This window comes from Meles meles, chromosome 21 (genome assembly GCF_922984935.1).
Source record: "Meles meles chromosome 21, mMelMel3.1 paternal haplotype, whole genome shotgun sequence".
Lineage (NCBI taxonomy): Eukaryota > Metazoa > Chordata > Mammalia > Carnivora > Mustelidae > Meles > Meles meles.
Window position 1 is genome coordinate 34,478,162 of NC_060086.1, and position 20,600 is coordinate 34,498,761.

At 50.9% G+C, this 20,600-nt stretch overlaps 1 protein-coding gene and 1 pseudogene across 3 annotated transcripts in view; both read right to left on the bottom strand.

Moving 5' to 3' along the window:
- Positions 1 to 20,600, bottom strand: part of SNX29 (sorting nexin 29) — a 476,823-nt gene that overhangs the window by 278,608 nt on the left and 177,615 nt on the right. For all 3 annotated transcript variants that reach the window (XM_045993249.1, XM_045993250.1, XM_045993251.1), the window contains exon 14: positions 14,124 to 14,206. In XM_045993249.1, coding sequence (XP_045849205.1) covers positions 14,124 to 14,206 — 83 coding nt within the window. The remainder of the gene's footprint in view (positions 1 to 14,123; positions 14,207 to 20,600) is intronic.
- Positions 4,390 to 4,507, bottom strand: LOC123934276 (annotated as a pseudogene).

Below are 20,600 nucleotides of genomic sequence, written 5' to 3' on the forward strand. Positions count from 1 at the left end.
AGTTACTAAGAAGGCAGATTTAGAGGCAAATAATACATTATATGTTAATAAAAATAATTAATTAAAAAAAAAAGATTTAGATCTGCATCAGCTGACCTAGAGCAAGATTCTCGACTGTTACATGATACAAGATTACCTAAGAATGGCCAAGCAGATCAAGGGTCAGCAAACCTTTTCTTTAAAGTAGTTTCAGTTTTTCGGGCCTTATTGTTCTCGGCTGTATTACTCAACATGCTGTTCTATCGAGAAATCACACAGAAAATACATAAAAACTGTGTGTGGCTGTGTTGCAGTAAAACTTTATTTACACCAATAGATGGCATGCCCGTGGACCGGAGTGGGCCACTGTCCCAGAGACTGTAATCGCATTGTTGTTGGAGGGGAGGGATACACCTTGTCAGGATCCATGTAAGCGGACAAACGTCAATTAATTCTGGTTGTTTAAAATGGGTAGCGCTGGTGACATTAACTTCGTACATCTCTGCATTGCTGGCCTTGTTACAGAAAGTATGTAGTACTCAATTTTAAGTTTCCAACAAAATAGTCAATTATTAAATAACAAGGTATGAAGTAAAAGGTATGTAATGATTGATTTCACTAAAATCAATTCTCTAACACATTTAACCATTTGTTATTACTGCAAGAGAAGGGATTCTGTTATTCATGTTTAATGGGACGCCAAGTGTCCTACAAAGAACTCTCCAGCTACAAACTGCACCCCTCCCCCACAAAAAAGAAAGAAAAAGATGGGAAGAGTAACACCAAGTCATGGGAAGCCAAGCGGATTGATTTTCTTCTCCCCTCCCAACGGGAGACGAAAGAGTATTGGAAAACTAGCTTCAGACTCCAACCCGCGCAACCGCTCACTGTACCAGGCGGTCACCGTCCACATCTTACAGATAGAGTGACCGAGTGGATGCGGTCCCAGAAGTTGACACCAGCTGAGCATTAAGTCAGGACTCACACCTGGGTCTCAACCCTACTTTAACCCCATTTACACAGCACTGACCAGTAGCTGACCAACAGGCCTTCTGTCCATGGGTCAATCCCATCTTGCGCACTACAAGGCCACCCAAGATTCACAGCAGAAATAAGCAGGGACACACAAAGAAATCGGTGAGTTATTGCCTAACCACCAAGTGAAGGAGGACTCCTGTCGCTCCTGTTTCGCTCCTAGGGTGACAGTTCAAAAGTGTTCAGCAGAAATTTCCGTCACGTTTCTTACTTCTTCCGTGTCTCCACTGGTACTGCCCCCATTATGGCCGCACAGCCAGCACCGCCAGGCCCCTCGTGCCCAAGCACGGTGGCTGCTAGTCCAGAAGCAGGGCAGAAATGGCTTGTGTCCCCTAACAGCCGTTCTTCCTTCCCCAGCAAGAACACCAATGTTTTGTGCTGGGTGCCCAGCCATCGGGATGGAAAACCGAAACTACTTCCCAGTATCTCCTGCGGCTCAGTGTGGCCCCATGAACGTGTTGGAGGAAAGTGCAGAAGAAAATGTTTGTGAACCCGAGGGCTTCATAACAGAGACTACCCAAAATGAAACACAAGGACAGAAGATTAAAGGCCAAGTCACATTGCTGGCAAAGGCAAAGCCAGGACTTTCCAGGCCAAACCCGTGGTCTCACTCTCACGTTCTAATAGTTTCCAGGAGAGGCTGCCTTCATGAACGCTGTCCCACTCTACTCTGGAGAAGAATGAGAAAGGAGGAAAGAGAGCAAGCAGCCAGCCTGCATCCCAAGGGCCAGCCCATTCCTGGGCACTCGGCACTCACGTGACTGGTCGCTGACGGACACCTGCTGTAACTCACAGCGGTATTGTAGCACCACCTGTGGCTTTACTACTAAATTACTTATCGTGTGTGGTTTTTTTAATGCCACCAGTTTGTCTCTTAGCCCATGCGGCCTTTGTGTCAAGCGGGGTCAGGGATCACTGAGCTCTTCAGGTGGGGGAGGGTTTCTCCCCACGGAGGGTCACACAGCACCCGTCTAAAAGGAAGGGTTCCAGATTCTTGGTGACACCTGATGGTTTCTGATTTTTTGTTCCCTTTCTGCTTAGCTTTTCTTCTTACCTTCTCTACAATGAATACAGTTTCTTTTTTAACAAGAAAACACAAACTGCTGCTCAACCATAAAGTTGCTGAAAAACAATTTTTAGGCAAGCTACCAGGTCAGCAGACTGCTCTTGGCCCATGGGAATACATTTGCTTACTGTCGATTCCAAATCCTTCATTTTACTCCTCAGGAGGAAGCCAAGAGCACAGAAGCCAGACCTCCAACTGTTCAGGCACCGTTCCCGGCTGCCCAGCAGCGGGACCCCCGCACTCGGCTAATGGCAGGATAATGAGACAAACCAGATGCACGCGAAGGCACAAGTAATTAAAGAGAGCACGGAGCTCGGCCTAATGGGCTCCACCTGGGGGAAGGAGGGTGCGTTTTGGAGAGCCTGGGTCCCAGGAAAGGGGAGCTTGTGAGTGAGAGAGAAATGGAAGGGTAATGGGGAGAGCGGCACGGTGAGAAGTCTCAGGTAAAGACCGTGCGCAGAACGCCTCCCAGTTACTCCGGTCACGGGCACCCTGGAAGCCTGGCGCATGGCTCCACGTCCATACCCCGACCTGTCGTGCCCCCTGGCTTGGCTGGCTGGGAGAAATCTGAGCGCTCCCTATCCTGCAGCCCCCGCAGTCGCCCCAGGCTGTGGGCTCCAGGGGGTACACACTGTGCGTCATTCACTTCTGTGTCGGGACACACGCCTGTCTCAGCATCTCGCCGCCGCGCACTGTGAGCCAAGCCCTGGGCCGTGCTGCTGCCGGGAACAGCAAATACTTACACGGGCCCGGCGGGCACGCTCTGACGTCTCAAAGTTCCGGTTTCCTGTACCCGTGGAGGGGGGCATCACAGGAGGGTTGCCGGCGAGGTTGGAGCAGGGCCTGCCGCCGGCCACACTATCCACACGCGCTATTATCCTAAGGGGCTCGGCCACCTGCATTCCTTCCCTCGCCCAACAGCCAGCTGCGCCCCACCCCTCAGGGGTCACAGCAGCGTCAAAACCCAGTGCGTCCCCACTCTGGAGAAGCACACATCCCGATACACGTGTTTACTGAGTAGCTCATGAAAGAAAGGGAGAAATAAAAATTCTAACATACAAAATGGGCAGCAACACTGCAGAGCTGGACGGAATGACGGGGGCAGAGATGCCGGGGAAAGGGGGTGTGTACCGGGCAGCAGGGAGGTGCAGACGGAGTCAACAGAAGGCACACAGGCGAGAAGGCATTCCACAGCGGAGGTGGCGGGAGGGAGTGTATTTCTACGGAAAGGCAGAGTGGAACTGAGGCCGTAAACCAGTGAAATCGCCCCAGACCGAGAGACCAGCTTTAACTCCTCCCGCGGTGTCTGGTTTTCTATTCGGTCTGAGAAAAACACACTTCGACGAGTCACTCTCATCTGAGGTACAAGGCTTCATGACCCACGCGAGCAAAGCACAGTGACCGGAGGCCTGATGAAAGCTATTATTAGAAACTTACAACAACACCCTTCAGAACCGCAGTGGCATTTAACACGACAAGCCCCCCGTCAGCGTCCTGGAAGGAGAGAGCACAGACACCAAACAAGACACTGACTGACAAACTGCACAACAACAATCGCAACACCGAGGCCGCCCTGAAAAGGGACAGCGACAATGATAAAGAGACGTCTGGCCTGGGCTTCCGCCTCCGCAGGGGCAACGGAGGCCCCACGAATGCTCCTGCTCTGTTTCTGGGCCTTTACTTCCCACCAAACAATAAAAAAGACATGAACAAAACTCACGAATCGATCCCTGGCATTTCCAGGCAATTGCTCTCGCAATGACTTAGGAGGGGAAAGTATCCGGCAGAAGATGAAATCCAGTCAAGCAAATAAAACATTATCCTTGATGGCAGTCCCCAGAGACACACAGGCACCTCTAGTAGCCGGGACCAGATCTCCTGGCGGTGACGACCCCTGTACCTTTGATGAAGCTTTCCTCAATCTTGACAGGACTGAGGGCTGCTTTGGGGGGTGGGAGGAGCTCTGGTACCCTCTCACCGCCCACCCCGGCCAACTTCTCCCAGAGTTTCCATCAGCCTCGCCTTCCCCAAAGTCACCTGGGGCAGGGACTGCCTACCCAATATCCATGATCCCTCCTTTATGTGCCAGTTAAGCCCGTCAAGATTCCCAGCCTTCCTTGCAATTAGGGGAGGCCCAAGAGCTGTATGTAGAAGTAATGGGGGGGGAGGGGTTTCCTGAGAAGCTCTTTAAAGCAAGATTATCCTCCAAGCTTTAAATCCTTATAGACTTCAGCTGTGAAATGCCCGCTCTGCCCTTCCCCACTTTCTGCTTCTACCTGCCTGAAATACAGGTGTAATGACTGGAACACCGGCCACCACCTGGGTTCCATGAGGCAATCTCTCATCCAAGTACTAACCAGGCCCGACCCTGCTTAGCTTCCGAGATCAGACGAGATCGGGCGCGTTCAGGGTGGTATGGCCGTAGACTCCATGAGGCAATCAAGAAGATAAAACACTGTGTCCTGAAGATGGCTGAGCTCAAAGGAAAAGCAGCCTGCATTCCTGATGATCCTGAAACATCCTGATGATGTTTCCAGACTTGTGTTAGCTGAGAGAAAAAGCTTGTGGAAGTCACTGCTGTTTGGGTTTGGTTGGATTTTAATGCAGCCAAACCTAGTCCATCTGATACACGAGCCCAAATGAACATACAAATTCCATGAAAACAGAGAGCATGCTGTGCAAATTCAGGGTCAAGACGATGTCTGCCAATCCCTACCCAACAAAACCACCAAACCTCTCAACAAAAATTCTGGAGGTGCTCCATTTCCCATGTCACTCTAGCTGCAGAGCCATGGGGGTTTTGACCCCCAACATCAGTATCCATCCTAATCTCAGGGCTATTGCCCCCCTCCCATTCTCAGTCCAGTATGTTGGGAGACACTGCTCCAACCTCACCCTCTTTCAGGAGGGGGGCACGTGAGGAGCCTGGCTTGTCTCAACCAAGTTCTAACCCTCCTCTGAAATCCTCAGGATTAGCTTAAGCGAGGCAGGCCACCCAAACTGGGCCACCAGCGGTCATCTGGAAACATACGGATGTTATCAGTAAGAATATCCTAAATGACATTTATAAATTAACACTTTTTATTGATCTGAAATCAATCTGGAAAAGTATCGGTTTCATCTGGGTGGTGAGCACACTAGGTGTTGGGTACGTTATTTCCCAGACTTTTCCAGTGAGTTGCCATTAAAAAAAAAAAAAAAAAAAAAAAAAAAAATCCGAGTTTGGGCCACTGTCCCAGGAATGGTTCCCTGGGTCCTGCCATACTGAGCACTGCCTTGGGGATGGACACCAAGCTACCAGTTATTTATTTAAAGGTTGGAAAACCAGCTGATCAGACAAATTTTGTTTTACCAGCACCATAAAGCTTTCAAGGACATTTACTCTATGATTATCACAATTATTCACCCACTTTCAGAAATTAATGTACAGGTGTTCTGCTAATGTGCCTTGACCTTCTTCAGCTTGGATGCCCTTCAGAATGCATCTCTAATCCAAAATAACGTCGACAGTTGCCTGGCACTTGACGTATGTCATCCCTTGAAACTTCAAACGCTTGCATCAAGCCAACAGTATCATTTCTGCTCCTCAAATGAACATACTTAAACTCTGAGATAAAAACTTATTCACAGGGATATCTGGGTGGCTCCGTCAGTTAAGCGTCTGCCTTTAGCTCGCGTCATGATCCCAGGGTCCCGGATCAAGTCCCGCATGGGGCTCCTTGCTCAGCGGGGAGCCGGCTTCTCCCTCTGCCTGCGGCTCCCCCCTGCTTGTGCGGACAAATACAATCTTAAAACAAAACCAAAAAAACACCACCACACTTACTCCAAGAATCTGGAACCAGTCAAAAGCACAGAGGTTCAAGCCAATCCCACCAGCTGGAAAACCGAAGTCTGCCTTCCCCTCAATGCTCTAGGGCGGCCTCTCTCCACGCACCTCCTCTCCTTTCACCGTGGAGGGAGGAGCCTTCACGGAGGAAGAAGAGAAATGCTCCCCGCACACGTGGTCTCCACTGCTACTAAGAAGTGGTTTCTCCCCGAGTCTGATGGCCAGTTCCGAGCCCCCTGCTCTGAGCCGGCTCCCACGTGGCTGGTAGCATACCATCGGGTTTCGGTCTTCCAGGGAGAAGAGTCGAGGGGAGCAGAGCTTTCCCTGGGTACAGTGAAGGGGTAGATGCCGCCCCCCACACGGGCTGCCCCACACAGGCAGGCAGCACCTGGCCGGCCGCTGCACACCATCACCTTTGAGGCCCAAGATGATGCAAGAGACCTTACCACGAATGACAGCACCAGGAGAACAGAGCTGCAGGGCTGGCGGGAAAGCACGCTCTCAGCCTAGACCTGGCTAGGACCTCGGCCTGGCCTCTTCCTAGGCAGAGGACTGGCACGTTCATCTCACATGTCCGTGTGCCCGGGCCACGGCACCCAGGGACTTGGCCAAACCCTGGTGTGAATGCCATTATGAGGGTATTTTTTTTTTTAGAGGAGAGTAACATTTTAACAGTAGGCTTTGAGTGAGGCAATTTCCTCTCCATAATGTGGCCGCGCCTCATTCGATGGAAGGGGAGCAGGCCTTAAGATGAAGATCTTGAGTAGGGGCGCCTGGGTGGCTCAGTGGGTTAAAGCCTCTGCCTTCGGCTCAGGTCATGATCTCAGGGTCCTGGGATCGAGCCCCACATCGGGCTCTCTGCTCCGCGGGGAGCCTGCTTCCCCCTCTCTCTGCCTGCCTCTCTGCCTAGTTGTGATTTCTGTCAAATAAATACAATATTTAAAAAAAAAAAAAAAAAAAAAAAGACTGGGCTGCCCAGGATTCCTGCCTCCACATGGTCTCGGACTTAGGACTGCACCACCAACTCCTCCCCGGGTCTCCAGCCTGCCAGCCTCCCCTGCGAGTTCCCAGACTCTACAACAGCATGAGCCAATTCCTTAAATCCGTCCCATCTAGACAGAGGTGTAGGCAGGCCCGTGGACTCAGGTGTGTATGCACAGACGCACATCTCTACATATGGTTGTTTGTACATACACGTGTGGTAGCAGAGTATATGTGTGCACAGTGTTTCTCTAGGGCACCCCAGTACGGTGGCCTTGCCCACATCCATCTCTCAGAGCCCTGGTTTCTCCACGTGTGTCCAACAGGAATGACAAGAGCACCAGTCCTGCAGAGGCGCTGTAGCTAAGAACCTAGCACAGGATCTAGCACCTTCCAGGTACCCAATGGACGGAACCTTTTCTTTCACTGTCAACCAAAGATTTTTCCAGGTGATTCCTAGATAACCATTTGTAATGATCTGTTTGTCTACCTTCTTACCGTCTCCCCCACTAAGTGGTCAGCTCATGGCTGGAGCTTGTATCTCTCATTCACTCAAGTTCTCCCAGAACTGCCTGGCACATGGTCGGTGTTCAATTCCTATCTGTTGAGTGAACCCAAGGGCAACCTTTCTTACCATCAACAAGCCAAGATGTGCAGGGGACACCAGAAACATCTTTCAACAATGGGTCAGTACAATGTGGTCTCTTCATCCCCATTAATGACTGACGACGGAATCAGTGTTTCCTACGGACACTTCTTTGCCACATTTTGGACCCTCTTTTTAAGATTTTATTCATTTGACAGAGGGCATAAGAAAGGGGAAGGGCAGAGAGAGAGGGAGAAGCAGGATCCCCATTGAGCAGGGAGCCCGATGTGGGGCTCCATCCTAGGACCCTGAGACCATGACCTGAGCTGAAGGCAGACACTTAACTGACCGAGCCGCCCAGGTGCCCTTGGATAGTCTTTCTACCACAGACCTTTACAAGGTACCGAGCATTCCTTCCCAGACTCTAAAGGGTGTAAGTCTCAAAATGCACAGAGTATGAGATCTCTTTCTAAGGAACCACGCAACTGGCTTCGCAGACAGATACCACTTGCATCAAATGGGCACCCAGCATGAGTAGCACGAGCACCTGCTCCCCTGCCCTCGTAGGGAGGCAGCCACCCAGCCAGAGACGACAGTCCCCAGACCCCTCTGCATGTGGGTGGGACCAGCCATGGGCCGCAGGCACAGTGGTGTAGGTCACTTCTGGGAAAAGGGAGAACAACAATTCTTCTCTTTCTCTTTAAGGAAAAATCACTTCCCCCAACTTTTCTTCTTTCTCGGATAATGCTGTTTCCGTCGATACCAGCTTGCCTATTCCTCTGAAATCGCTTCTAGGACTACTTGGATGGAGTCTGGCAACAAGTTTCCTCACACATCTACCGTGTACCTGGTCAACACACACAAAAACAAAACCAAGTCTACAAGGACCACTCAGATGCTCTGTGCAGTCAGACGGACCACATACCCAAAAGACAGGATGACAGGCCCCCAAGAGCGAGCCATCCAATGCCAGACCTCGGCTGTTGCTCTCTAAGTGCCACAGGAGTGTGGCAAACTCAAGGATCAGTGGGATTAAATTTCTCTGGTGACAGGAGTGGCTCTCACAATAAACGCAACGTCGGCCCGACCAGGAGGAAGGGAAAGGGGCACTCCCAGAAGAGGGAGACTGGCTGGACGAAGAGCCGGGACCAGGACGTGGTCAGGATGGGGACGCACGGCCAGACGGTACTGAAGCGTCATGAGCAGTGCCCAGAGGGCACACTGGGCACGAAGAGAAAGAGCCAAGATTTCAGGGGAAGGGAAAGACTAGAGAAAGAAAGGAGATGTGCTTGATGCCCACCGTGGATTCTTGAGGGGGGCCAGGGGTGAGTACAGTCCAAGTACCATGTTAACTCAACGGTGGCGAGAACTTTCCATCGCGCCCCCCCACCCACCGTCTTCTTAATTGGTGGAGCCTCTGTGACAACCGGTTCTGCCGCCAGACCTGGATCAGGGATGAAAGGCAGAGCCTCAGTCGATCTGAGCCATCTCCCGCTGGCCGGGAATCAGACGGCTGGCGCATCTGTAGCACCCTGGCGGACCTCGAAGTTCATTCATTTAAAAGCAGTGTCCTCCAAGGCAGTGGTTCCTAGTGGCCGAGCACAGGAGTTTTTACACCTCCCCAGGGGATTCAGTGTGGAGCCCAGATGGAGAAGCACTGCTGTGCTCTAAGTGGGGGAAAGATGGCGGAGACGTTTATAAGGAAACAGGTGGGTCAGAGAAGCACACTGTTCTGCTGGGTTGCTGAGATGATTAAACCCAGAGCTTCAGGCAGCCCCTTGCCAGCATGAGAACGCCTGCCTGAGAGGGGGCACCCCGTGGGGCACAGGGGCTGGGGCAGAGCAGCTCACAGGAGCCCAGTGTGCGCCCTCTTCCCAACGCACGCCTCAGTGACACGGTGCTGGCAGCCGGGAGTCAGCCACAGTGCGGGCATTCACAACACGAGCATCAGCAAGCACCCTAAATCGCGCCCTTCTCCCCAGCGGGCTGGTGCTTCAACACACACCCGTATACACTGCCAACACTGGGGAGAGAAAAAAACAGACTTGAGAAATGGGGGTGCGGGGACCCTCCTGCTTTTGCTGGAACCCCCGGATCAAGACATCTCTGAAGACAGGCACTGCGACATGTTTTTTAGGCCAGATAAAATTGGATTTTACGACTCTTGTAGTCAAGAATTCTGAAAGACGAAGCCACAGGGAAGGTGAAGTCATATGCGCACCGTAGTTATGAAAAAACCAAACTATGCGTGATGAGAAGAACCCGAGTCGAGGTGCAAGTGTTAGGAGGGTTACATGGGGTCGGGCAGATGGCGGGCGTGGCGATGGAATGAAGACCTTCCACTTGCCCCCGGCCGCGCTCTCCGGAGCTGCCAGGGGTCTTTCCTCACGTACATGCCGTGAGGCCGGGTCCTCTAACAGCTCCTCTGACACTTCTCGCCATTCAAGTCATCAACATTCGTGGCGCACACACCACGGGTCAAGGACTGCTCAAGGCACTCTGAATACAGCAGGGTGATGAGCAGGCCAGGTCCCCGCTCTTGTGGTTTGTACAGGTCAGTGTGGGGGCACAGACAGCAAACCCCGCAGGCGATGAGCCATCGAGATACTCTGACGTACGGAGTAAGTTTTGTGAGGAAGATGCAGTAACAGAATAAAAAAGGAGCAGGAAGACACAGTGTGACACAAGGCGGTCCGAGGACGTGACTGCTGAGCAGAGACCTGCCCGACAGGCTGGCATCAGTTGTCTAGACACTGGGAAAGAGCACTGCAGCAGAGGGACAAGTCACTGCAGAGGCGCTGAGGCCGGAACTAGTCTGTGCGTCGGAGGAAGAGCCTGACAGCCAGGGTGGCTCGGGGGCGGTTGGGGGAGGGGGATTGGGGCCGGGCGAGGTGGGGTTGGAACACGGCAAGAGCCAGACCACAGCCAGCACTGGAAGCCATCATCCAAAGGTTTGCAGTGGGTTTTTAAGGCAGAGTGATGGGATCTGATGTACGTTTCCATGAAGTTCCATGTCTATCCATGTCTATCCTACTGCAACCAGACAGGAGCACATGCACAGGCTCCAAGAAGCCTGCCTCAGACCAAGAAAGCTTTCCTCCCTCCCCAGGGGCAGGAAATCGAGTCTACCCAAGTTACATCCCACATGCCCAAGGCACATGCAGGCTCAAGGAATCCCCTTTGCCTGTGGCCATCCATCTCCATAGAATCAGGGGGTCTCAAATGTCCTACGTTCTGGGAGCCCCGGGAAACAGAGACCCGTGAGAACAGGAAGCACACAGTGTTGAACAGGGGATCAGTGAGTGGGCCACTGGCTTTTTGTTTTTAAACTTCTTCTGTTTCTTAGAGTCAGCTTTTTTAAATTGCTCCCAAGCTTCCCTCATCTGTCAAGTTCCTCCCACCAAACCTCCTGCCTTGCCGCTGATGACTCTGATGGCCACAAGCAACGGGCCATTTTCTTCTCCCTCTGTCCCTGAACCCGCGATAGATGACTTAAATGGAGGCCCCCGACAAGGGCATGCCGCCTTCGATCCATCACTAGGGAGTAAGATACAATGGCCAAGGCAGAGGAGGACAGCGAGTGGAAGGTACGTAACGAGGGGGAGAGTGGGAGCAAGAGCCTCACGACACAGCGGACACTGTATCATCTGGAAAGACTGGCTTCAACAAAGACAAGCCCTTCACAAGGACAGGATGGACTCCGTAGCCAGACCGGTTTGCCATGAGCATAGGAGCTATGGAAACCCAACTCAAGCTTGCAAACAGGCTGGGGAGATCGGCGGAATTAGCGCTCTTAGTGACAGAAAGCTCAGGGCTAGACCGTCAGGTCCACCCCGGCTGCATTCGGGCGCTCCAACAGCTCAGCTCCTGTCCGCCACCCGGCTCGGCTCCTCCCTCTATGCGTTGGCCTCACGCGGACACAAGAGAACGACAGTGTCCCAGCCTTCCCGGCCCAACAGGAAAGACGTGTGCCGCTGGCAGGACCAGCTCTCTAACTCTGTCCTGAGAGCCAGCTCCGATTCCTGGGGAAATGCTCCTCAGGCGAGGCCAAGAGAAGCCAGCACCAAGCAAGGTTCTGGGCTCCTGGTTCCCTCGCCATCTGCTTTCTCACTACCAATGAATGAACTGCCCTTCGGATGGCCCATCATTCCCTGCGTGCTTGACTGACGTGAGTCCTCTCTGGAGACAATGACCCAGTCTTGTCCACACAACCTAGCGGGTATCTGAGTGGGTTTGCCGGCTCCTCAGGCCCCTCGGGGAGCTGCCAGAAGGCCTTCTCCAGGCAAGACGCCAAATTGATGTAGTAGGTTTCAAACTTCAGGGAAGCCATTGGCGGAAACATGAGTCTGGAGAGCAATCTCCTGCTCTCCCCCAGTAAGGGAGAGTGCCCCATGCTGGAGAGCAAAATGCCAGAGCTCCTTAACAGAACTCAGGAAACACCCAGGAAGAGCCGCGCCACGAGCTCAACTGTTAGGCCAGTTCACTGAGGACACAGCAGCCCACATGCCATCGCGCTGAGGCCAGAGAGGGAGCAGACGGCACAAGCCGGGATAAAAGAGATCCAAACATTCGAGGGAAGTCATGAGCTTCCGGACTGCATCTCAGGACAGGCGACTTTAGCTGCTGCAGGAAACCGTAAATTGCGGGTTCCATGTACCCACAAGGTAAGGACCCCCATAATGCTCATAAAACAAAAGGTATTTTATAGTGTTGAGGTTTTGCAAATACAAGCCCAACAGTGCTTCTTTTTTCCTAGGTTGAATATCCTTACTGTGCCGAACCCTAGCTCTGAGAAGGCAGAGTATGGATTTCTCAGGAGGCAGTGGGGTGCCGTCCATGGATCACGGGCATTAGAGTCATGTACCTAGAAGCACAACTGTGGGGCCCAACCTAGATCCACGAAACCACTGGTGGCAAGAGCAGCGTTCTTCCTACCTGAGAACAGTCGTATTTAGTATGTTCCCCAGGTGATGGCCTCAGCAGACTCTAATTTAAGAACTCTGTAAGGCAAAGAACCAGGGATTCAGAGGAAAATGACCTGAGTTCACTTCTACCCTAGATACACATATGAGTCCCTTAAGCTCTCCTAAGCCTCCAATAATGAACTTTCTAAAATACAGAAAAATCAAAAAATTAAAATACAGGAAAAATACCTACTCCTCATAGGTGACAAAGCCCCAAGGAAACAGACTAGAAGCTGCCTGGGAAGGGTAAAGGGTACACAAATACTGCTCATTCAAGACACATCATGGGTGGAATGAACACCTACAAAAGTGAGGTGTTGGGGAAACAAAGATGGGGAGTGAAAGTCAAAAGACCAACACCCACAGAACACATGTGACACGAGTTCAGGACCATAACAGCAATGTCTGTTTGAAAAAGGGACGAGCCCACAGAGGTAGACGTGATTAATTCTTCAATGATAACCCCTAGACCGGTAACGGTTATAGACCAATTACGAACGGAGCAAGGCAGGTAATAAAAGAGTCATAATAATAATCACCAACACGTTGAAGCCAATCAAACAGAGACAGTAATCAACACAAAAGCTTTAAACAAAATTCAAGCCTTTCTGTTATTAGTATGCGACCCACATCCAGATTCCAATGCGGTCTCCTTCTATTCCACAGAAACATAACTACCACTTACTGAACGCCAATGACAGGCCAGCGCCACACTGCACACTTCACGTTCGTTGTCTCGGTCAATCCACGCCACTGCCATTGGTGGGAGGTTTCCACTTCCAGATGGCAAAATAACTCCAACACCTCAAACTACCCTGGGTGCGCCTGGATTCAGATGTAGGTCTGGCGGACACCCGAGACCTGTAAGCCTGGAGGGTCCACCCCTTTGCTACAGGGTCTACACCCCAAGAGTTCATTTGTGTTCAAGTAAATCTCTTAATGGCAAACTGGCTGAAGGCTGTAAGATGTTTTAGGCAAAGGGAAATACCCTTTCTTGCAGCTAAACCGAGAATGTTTTGGCTGATTACACTGTAGCCACGATGCGGAGAGGGGAAGCATATGGTATCGCCTCCTTTAGTGCGATCGTGGTCAAGTGATCATTTTTCTATCTACTTGTATTTCTGGCTAAGACTATCAACAGCTAAAATGTATTCATACTTACCCAATACTAGGCATCATGCTAAGATGTCTAGAAGGATTACTTCATGGGGTAGGGACTGGCAACTAAGTCCGTTTTACCGATGAGGAAACTAAGGTACAGAGAGACGAAGGAGCTTACCAGAACTAAGGCTGGAACCAGGTCAGCCCAACTCCACAGCTCTGGTCTCCACCACTTTGGGGTTCTGTTGCTTTCACCCCTGGCCTGATGGGACTTAACCATGATGCTTCCTTGCAAGTACCTCGAGACCCAAGATATAAAACTTCCTGAGTACGCAAATTAACACAACCCTTGCTAGTGACCCAGCAAGGAAGTCTTACGACATTAGTTCTGCACGCAGCAAGAACACACAACAGGATGTTCCGTCTAATTTGTTTTCCAGAATCGTGACCAGCACGGTTTCTCGACCTCATCTGCATGGGGTCTCATCCCACGCTGCATGGCTGGCTCCTGTGTACCAGGCACGCGGGCTGATAGGAATTAAAAGACTCGGCCCCCTCCCCACCCCGGCTCGGTCTCCCCCTCACCTTCAGCTGCTTGACCTTCTCTTTTCAGCATCTGGACAGCTCCTACGTATTTCTTCAGTTGGACTTTGAGCACCTCGTTTTCTCTGCAGGTACAAGAACGTTAAAAAAAATACATTTTTAAAAACTGGCAATTTAGACTGAAGGGGGGCCATCTTTGTAAAGAAAAACACGCGGGGCTCACCTTATTAGTACATTTTTTGTTTTAGAGCTCCTCGCTGGAGAAGACTATACACTTGCAAACTATATGTTTGCAGAATGCCTGCAAAACCCGCTCACCCATAACGAAGTAAGGGCTAACTGGTTCCAGTTCCCACCAAGTCAGGATGCGGACATGGGTTGTGCTCTGACTACCTGAATCTGTCAAGCTGCTGGGTGCCTATTCGGTGGTAGGCACTTGGCAATATTCTCTCCATTTATGGAAAAACACACTAAGAAAGACCTATTCAGCCTGGGGAATACTCATTTTTTTATTAATGGCCACAGGCACTGAACATTTAGTATTTGCCAGGCATCATGTGGCAACACCTGCTTTACAGATGAGGAAACTGAGTCATAAAGAGAAGCAGCAGCTTCGTCCACAGCCCCCTCCACACAAGACTCTATACAAGGCCCCATCAAAGCCCTGCTCTACCCAATTCACTCCCCAGGTATCCGGGGTGAGGAAAAAAAAAAAAGGGTCAGAAGGAGAAAACTACCGGGTACTGAGGACCACACAGCTGAGACCCTGCCTTCCTGACTTCACTGAATCAAGCAGCATTCGTTCATTCTTCATTCATTGGGAAAGGTTTAAATGCCTGTCGTGTATTAGGCACAATGACCCAATAGCATTCTCAATTTTGAAGAGGAACTGGGGCACAGCTAAGGTCAGTAACTAAGGACACATGGCCAAAGCCAAGATCATAAGAAAGGCACAAGGCCAAGACACCAACCCAACCCAAGCTGCTCTGTCCTCAAGGCCCCAAAGAGCTTTGCTCGGTTTCCTTTGGGATTCAAACTTGGTTTCTCATCAGTGTCCCTAGGGAGAGTTGCCTCTCCCACATTTTCCGATTCTACTAATCCCACCCGAAGGTCTTGAGTCTGAGTGCCTTTAAATAGGAGAGAACACTTCCTCGATATGAAAACAGCTCTAAGACTGGGTTTCCTTTGTGATCATAAGAATTTAAATGCTCTTTGCAAAAGAGTCCGAGGACATTTAAGCAGGAATGTACAAGTGAGCTGAAAGCCCAACACCTTGAAATCCATCCCAGCGACATTTTCACAGCTATCCTATCATACCTCTCTCCAGGTATGTGCACACACACGTGAAGTAAATCTATTTTCCCTGGATGAAACATTTTTCACACTCCTTTCATTGTTTTTGTTCGAAGTCTTCTCTTGCCTTGTTCACTGATCCACTAACCATCCCCCCTTTCTCATGGTAACCAACGCTGAAAACCCAGTATGTATGTTTCAGGCCTTCCTCCACACTCATGTCCTCACTACAAACCCAAAACACTCGAATATCGGTTACTTTGTAAAACCAGGTATTCTACATTTTTCTGCAGCTGGGCTGTCCCCTTGAACAACTCACCACACAGGCAGTTTCTAACTCCATCTAGTATGGATGCGTACGCCACTCTGGGTACGGCTGTGCACCACACACTTACTCAGGGTATGAACTTCTGACTGCCCATCGTCAGTACTGTTTTCCATGCATCCGACAACACCTCAGCCCTGTGTGTGCCCTTTTGCTTTTCTGCACTTTTGGCAGAAAAGACCATCATCAGCTGCAGACTCTCCCGAGGACTTAGGAGTCACCTGAGAATGCTACGTTCATCTCGGAAGCCCTAGAGAATGAGCCACGGAGAAGCCCCTTCATTACCCCCCTCCCTCCTCCTAGACAGCCTCTCACGGATGTTTGTAAAGCTGTCTGCAACTTCCTCCATCTGTGATGTGAATAGCAAACGTCTGAAGCCAAGCAACTAACAAGTCCTGGAAAAACTGGGGGGAGGGAAATGCTCCCCGATAAACGTGGCTCGTACAGCTTGTTTTCTTGGATTCCTTCAGCAGAGTCTTGTCACTCATCCCAACTACTCCTCATCTCTACATGTGAATTCAAGTCACATAGGGCCTGCAAATGAGGGAAAGCAATTTCTCTGCATTTCTATATGGCCTGCATGAACAAGGGTTCATGCAGGCTCACTAAGGCAGACTGACAGGTGAGCCATGCCGACGTCTGCTGCCGGGCTCTGATTTGCTCACAGCACACGGGTCAGCCCTCGGCTGCCCTGGTGCTCTATGCCTCTGCAGCTGCCACGGACACGTTTCCAGTGGCTGCTTTCCTTCTGGTTTGGATTTTTTAATAACGTCCTAGAGATTCTATCTCAAAATGAGATGTAACAGATTAAAACCAAGGTTTTTAATAAACTGATCTCCATCAAGATGAGAAAGTGCAGAGTACATCAAACTACTGGATACACACCTCTGGGAGCCATAAATTCATCCCAGACAATTTCGTACCCATGAACTTGTCTGTCTTTTGGGGGGAGTTAACACTTTCCGGTCACTGGAACGCTTTATGAAAGAAACTCAAAACACCTGATTGAGGTCCTTTGCGTTCAAATTTTTTTTTTTAAATGATCAGAGATTCATATGAAGTTGCAAGGATGATAGCAAGAGTTCCTCCGCCCTTGGCCCAGGCTCCCCGATGGTTGCAGCTTACCTCACTATGTGGCAGCAACGAAACCCGAAGTCTGATATGGGTGCAAAGTGTGTGTGTGCGTTGCGTGTCTAGTCCCGTCCAGCCCACTACTTTCACTGAGGCTCCTAAGGATCCTCTCTTAAGATGGAATGCCAAGGCTGCGGCCACTGCAGTCACACAGGCTAGGCCACGGAGAGGAACCACCCAGGACTAAGACTGAGTAGGGGGCAGGAGGCTATGAAAATCAGGGAGCTCCCGCCCCCCCCAAAAAAATTTTTTAACTTAACACATTACCGGGTCTCCTGGCTGGCTCAGTCAGAAAAGCATGGGACTCTTGATCTCAGGGTCATGAGTTCAAGCCCCACAAAGGGTACAGAGATTGCTAACAAAAATAAACTTAAAAAGCACATTACCAGGCCAACCAAATACTTCCCAGCCTCTGGACAACCGATTTGCAACCAGCTGACAGGACGTTAGTCTGCAGCTAGGAGAGCCAAAGAGAGTTCATCATTCTTACTACACACGTCTATTATGATTAGCAAATCTAAAAATGCCTTTTCATTTGACACCTCATGAGACCACAGAATGCATTAGTTAACTAAATGAATCCTGACTACATAGAGGCTCCAGGCCCTCTGAGCAGGTGAAAAATACAGGCAGGATGGTGTAGGCTCCCTCATTCCCCCTCCCCCACCAAGGGCCTTCACGCCACCGCAGGTCCCCTCGCCAGGTACCCATCCGCCTCAGCAGGTAAGGGGCCCGATGAGCCGGGAAGACCGAAGCCTGAGCAGGGCTCTGGGTGCCTCCACTCACAGGCTGGGTCTTCAGAGCCAGGGGGCCTCCCCTCTTCATTACCCCCCCCAAGTGTGTGCACACACGAGGGAGTGTGCGCACCACACGGCCTTATCAGCTGTGCACACGGGCAGTATCCCAACAGACTCCTCTGAGCCATGAGGTCACAGGTCTTAACTTTGAGCCTTTTTCTCTTCTGGCTGCTCAGCTATGCTCCCCAATCTTCTACAGCGAAGTGAGGTTTGCAGACAAAGAACACGTCTACAACCTAGTCTCCTCCGGTTTTTTTGTTTGTTTGTTTGTTTTGGTAAGACTTAAAGAATTTACTAAGAGCATTTAAAGACAACGCTGAGGAGGAAAGTTGAAGCTGCTACGGAGCAGGCCATCTGTCCCCTGGGGGGCAGGGGGGAGGCACCCCACCCCGTCTACACCGCCAATACTTGCAGCGTGAGCCTGTGTGGAGGAGAGCTCCGAGCAAGGACAAGGACGCACAGGCGTTTGCCTCCCCATCTGTGAAGAGCTTAGGGCAACTCCCTCTTCTCCATTTCTCAGGATTTTCCCCTTCTTTGATTCTAGGAGGCCACTGCCCAGCTGAAGACCGCCCTCCCATATCTAGCTCCTTTTTGTAACCAACAGAGTTGATTTAATATCAAACCCTGACAGACCACCTAGAAAAACAGGGGGCAGGGATGCTACTGTTGCTAAGAACCGCCCGCGCTCAGACCTTCCAGGAACGTGGGCCACGAGGAAGCCAAGTCCCGAGCGCGGTCACCGGGGCTCCAGGTCAGCTGCAGGCTTCGCCCCTTTGGTGACCTGTCAGTGAGCCGCCCGTCAACACCAGCACCTCTCAGAGGATCTGGCCTTCCGGCTCTAACTCACGCATCTGCCTCCAATGAGGAGATGTAGCTGGGAGGCACCCTCAGCCATCACAATGTCAGAGACGAGAAAACCACAGAACAAGGAGGAGCAGGGGTAGGAGTTCCATCAGGCAAACCCGGTCTGTCATGGCCAAAGCCAACTGCAGTGGAAAACCGACCTCACAGAGACAGACCTGCAGAAATCCCCCTTCCCCACTCGCCCTTGCGTACTTAACCAGTTCTCTGCACTCTCAAGGGACCTTTCCTCACAGATCCATCAAAGAGGAGAAGCACACCAAGAGAATGAACTTAAACAGAATCTTCCAAATGTGGTACATTCCCAAGATCATTTTAGAGGTTTTCCTATCTTTTTATTGTTTTTTTAAACACGGAGATATTCTTCTAGTAGATTTTTTAGAAACTGATTTTCCATATATTGCTGTGATAGAAAGAATCTTTTGAAAAGAAGTTCAAAGGTTTTCAAAAGTGGACGGAAAGAACACCAAAGAGAGAATAATGCAGCTGGGACACAGGCGTGGCCCAAACCATGAGGCTGGTGCAAGTGACCAAAATCTGGGGCAGAGAACTGCGCTTTAAAATAAAGGTATGAGGAGCAGGTATTTTCAAGTGCACTTCCTAAAGTGCATTCGAGGGGGTGACGAAAGGCCGTGGAAAGAGAACAAGGGGGACCACAGGTGGACAGGGTCAGGGAGAGACGCACTCAACAGCCTCATTCTCTCCCCCGCGCCCCACTGCTGCCCCAGGGCTTCCCAGAGCCGCCGATGTGTTCATGCACACTCGGTACCCTACAGCTACTGAAATGCGGCTTTTTCAGACTGGACACAGTCCCCAAGACCAGGAGACCGATTTTAGTAGCAAACAACCAAGTTTCTGTTACAAAAATGTGGCCCACATGGACCTTGGCAGAGGTGGGCACTTGGCAGCTTGAGGTTTTCCTCGAAATTCCTCCGTGGTAGCTAAGAAGGGAGCAGCAGCTCAGGGCCAAGGCCTCCTACAGGTAAAAGCCGGGTCTACGCATTTAATGGCGAGCCCCTCTCCTCTCTATGACACATCGGGTTTGCCTCTGCATGGAGGATGCCACGTCGGGGACGTCACACACAGGCTCTTTGGGAAAACTGCAGGAAGGGCTAGTATTATCCCCAAATTTTATTACCTTTCACTTTGCAGATGAAAAAACAGAGTCTGCAAGAGGTTAAGCAGCCTGGGGGTGCTGGGAGGGAATTACACGGAGAGTTCGAGGCAGGGTCACAACGTTCTTTGACTCTGTCACACGCATGGTCCCCAGCACCTCGGGAAGCTGGTTTCACTGTGCCCGTTTTGCAGATGGGAAAGTGGTGGCCCAGGGAGTCAAACCAGCGATTCAAGCCCATTTCCACTAACTCCAAAGTCTCACGTTGTTCCATATACATTTAGATAAGTAATTAAGCACAGGTACGAAGTCAAAAATGCAAGGCCCCGAAAGACCCCACTGAACCATGAGGGCGGCTGAGCCTGGGTGTGCAGATTCCCTCGGCTGGGTAGACTCCCTCCCTAGACTCCTGGGCAAATACGACCAGCGAGCTTCGTTCAGAGGGACGTTGACCTTCCAAGAGTCACACAGTGCAAGCCTCTGCCACCCATGACCACAGGTCAGAGGTCAGCTTTAGGAAACATGACTCGACAGCCTCCAGAATGGGACACCAAGTCCACTTCCAGGAAGCCAAAGCCCATGAATGAGGAGAAGTCTCAGAACACCCACAGGAGGGTGTTGTTGAATACATCCGAAAAGAACTGGTCACAAACTAAATGTCGGTGGAGGAGCGGGGAGTGGGTACACTCCTATGCATCACCCACAGCAGGACACGAGGGAGCGGCACAGCTGGGAGGAGTGTGTATGTTTCAGCGGAGGAACATCTGTGAGGCGCCGTGATGTCAGGGCAGCAGAGTACAAAGGTAGCAGAGACCTAAGACAGCCCCTTACATACAGTTTGCTACGGATTTACGATAGGAATATATAAACCACAGTGTCAACAGTGCTCATTCCTGAATGATGGAATTAGAAGACGTTTTCAAGTTTTCCAACAATATACTTTACCAGTGAATGGGGGGGGGCGGGGTTTGCATTTAAGAGTAAAGTTAGATCAGGAC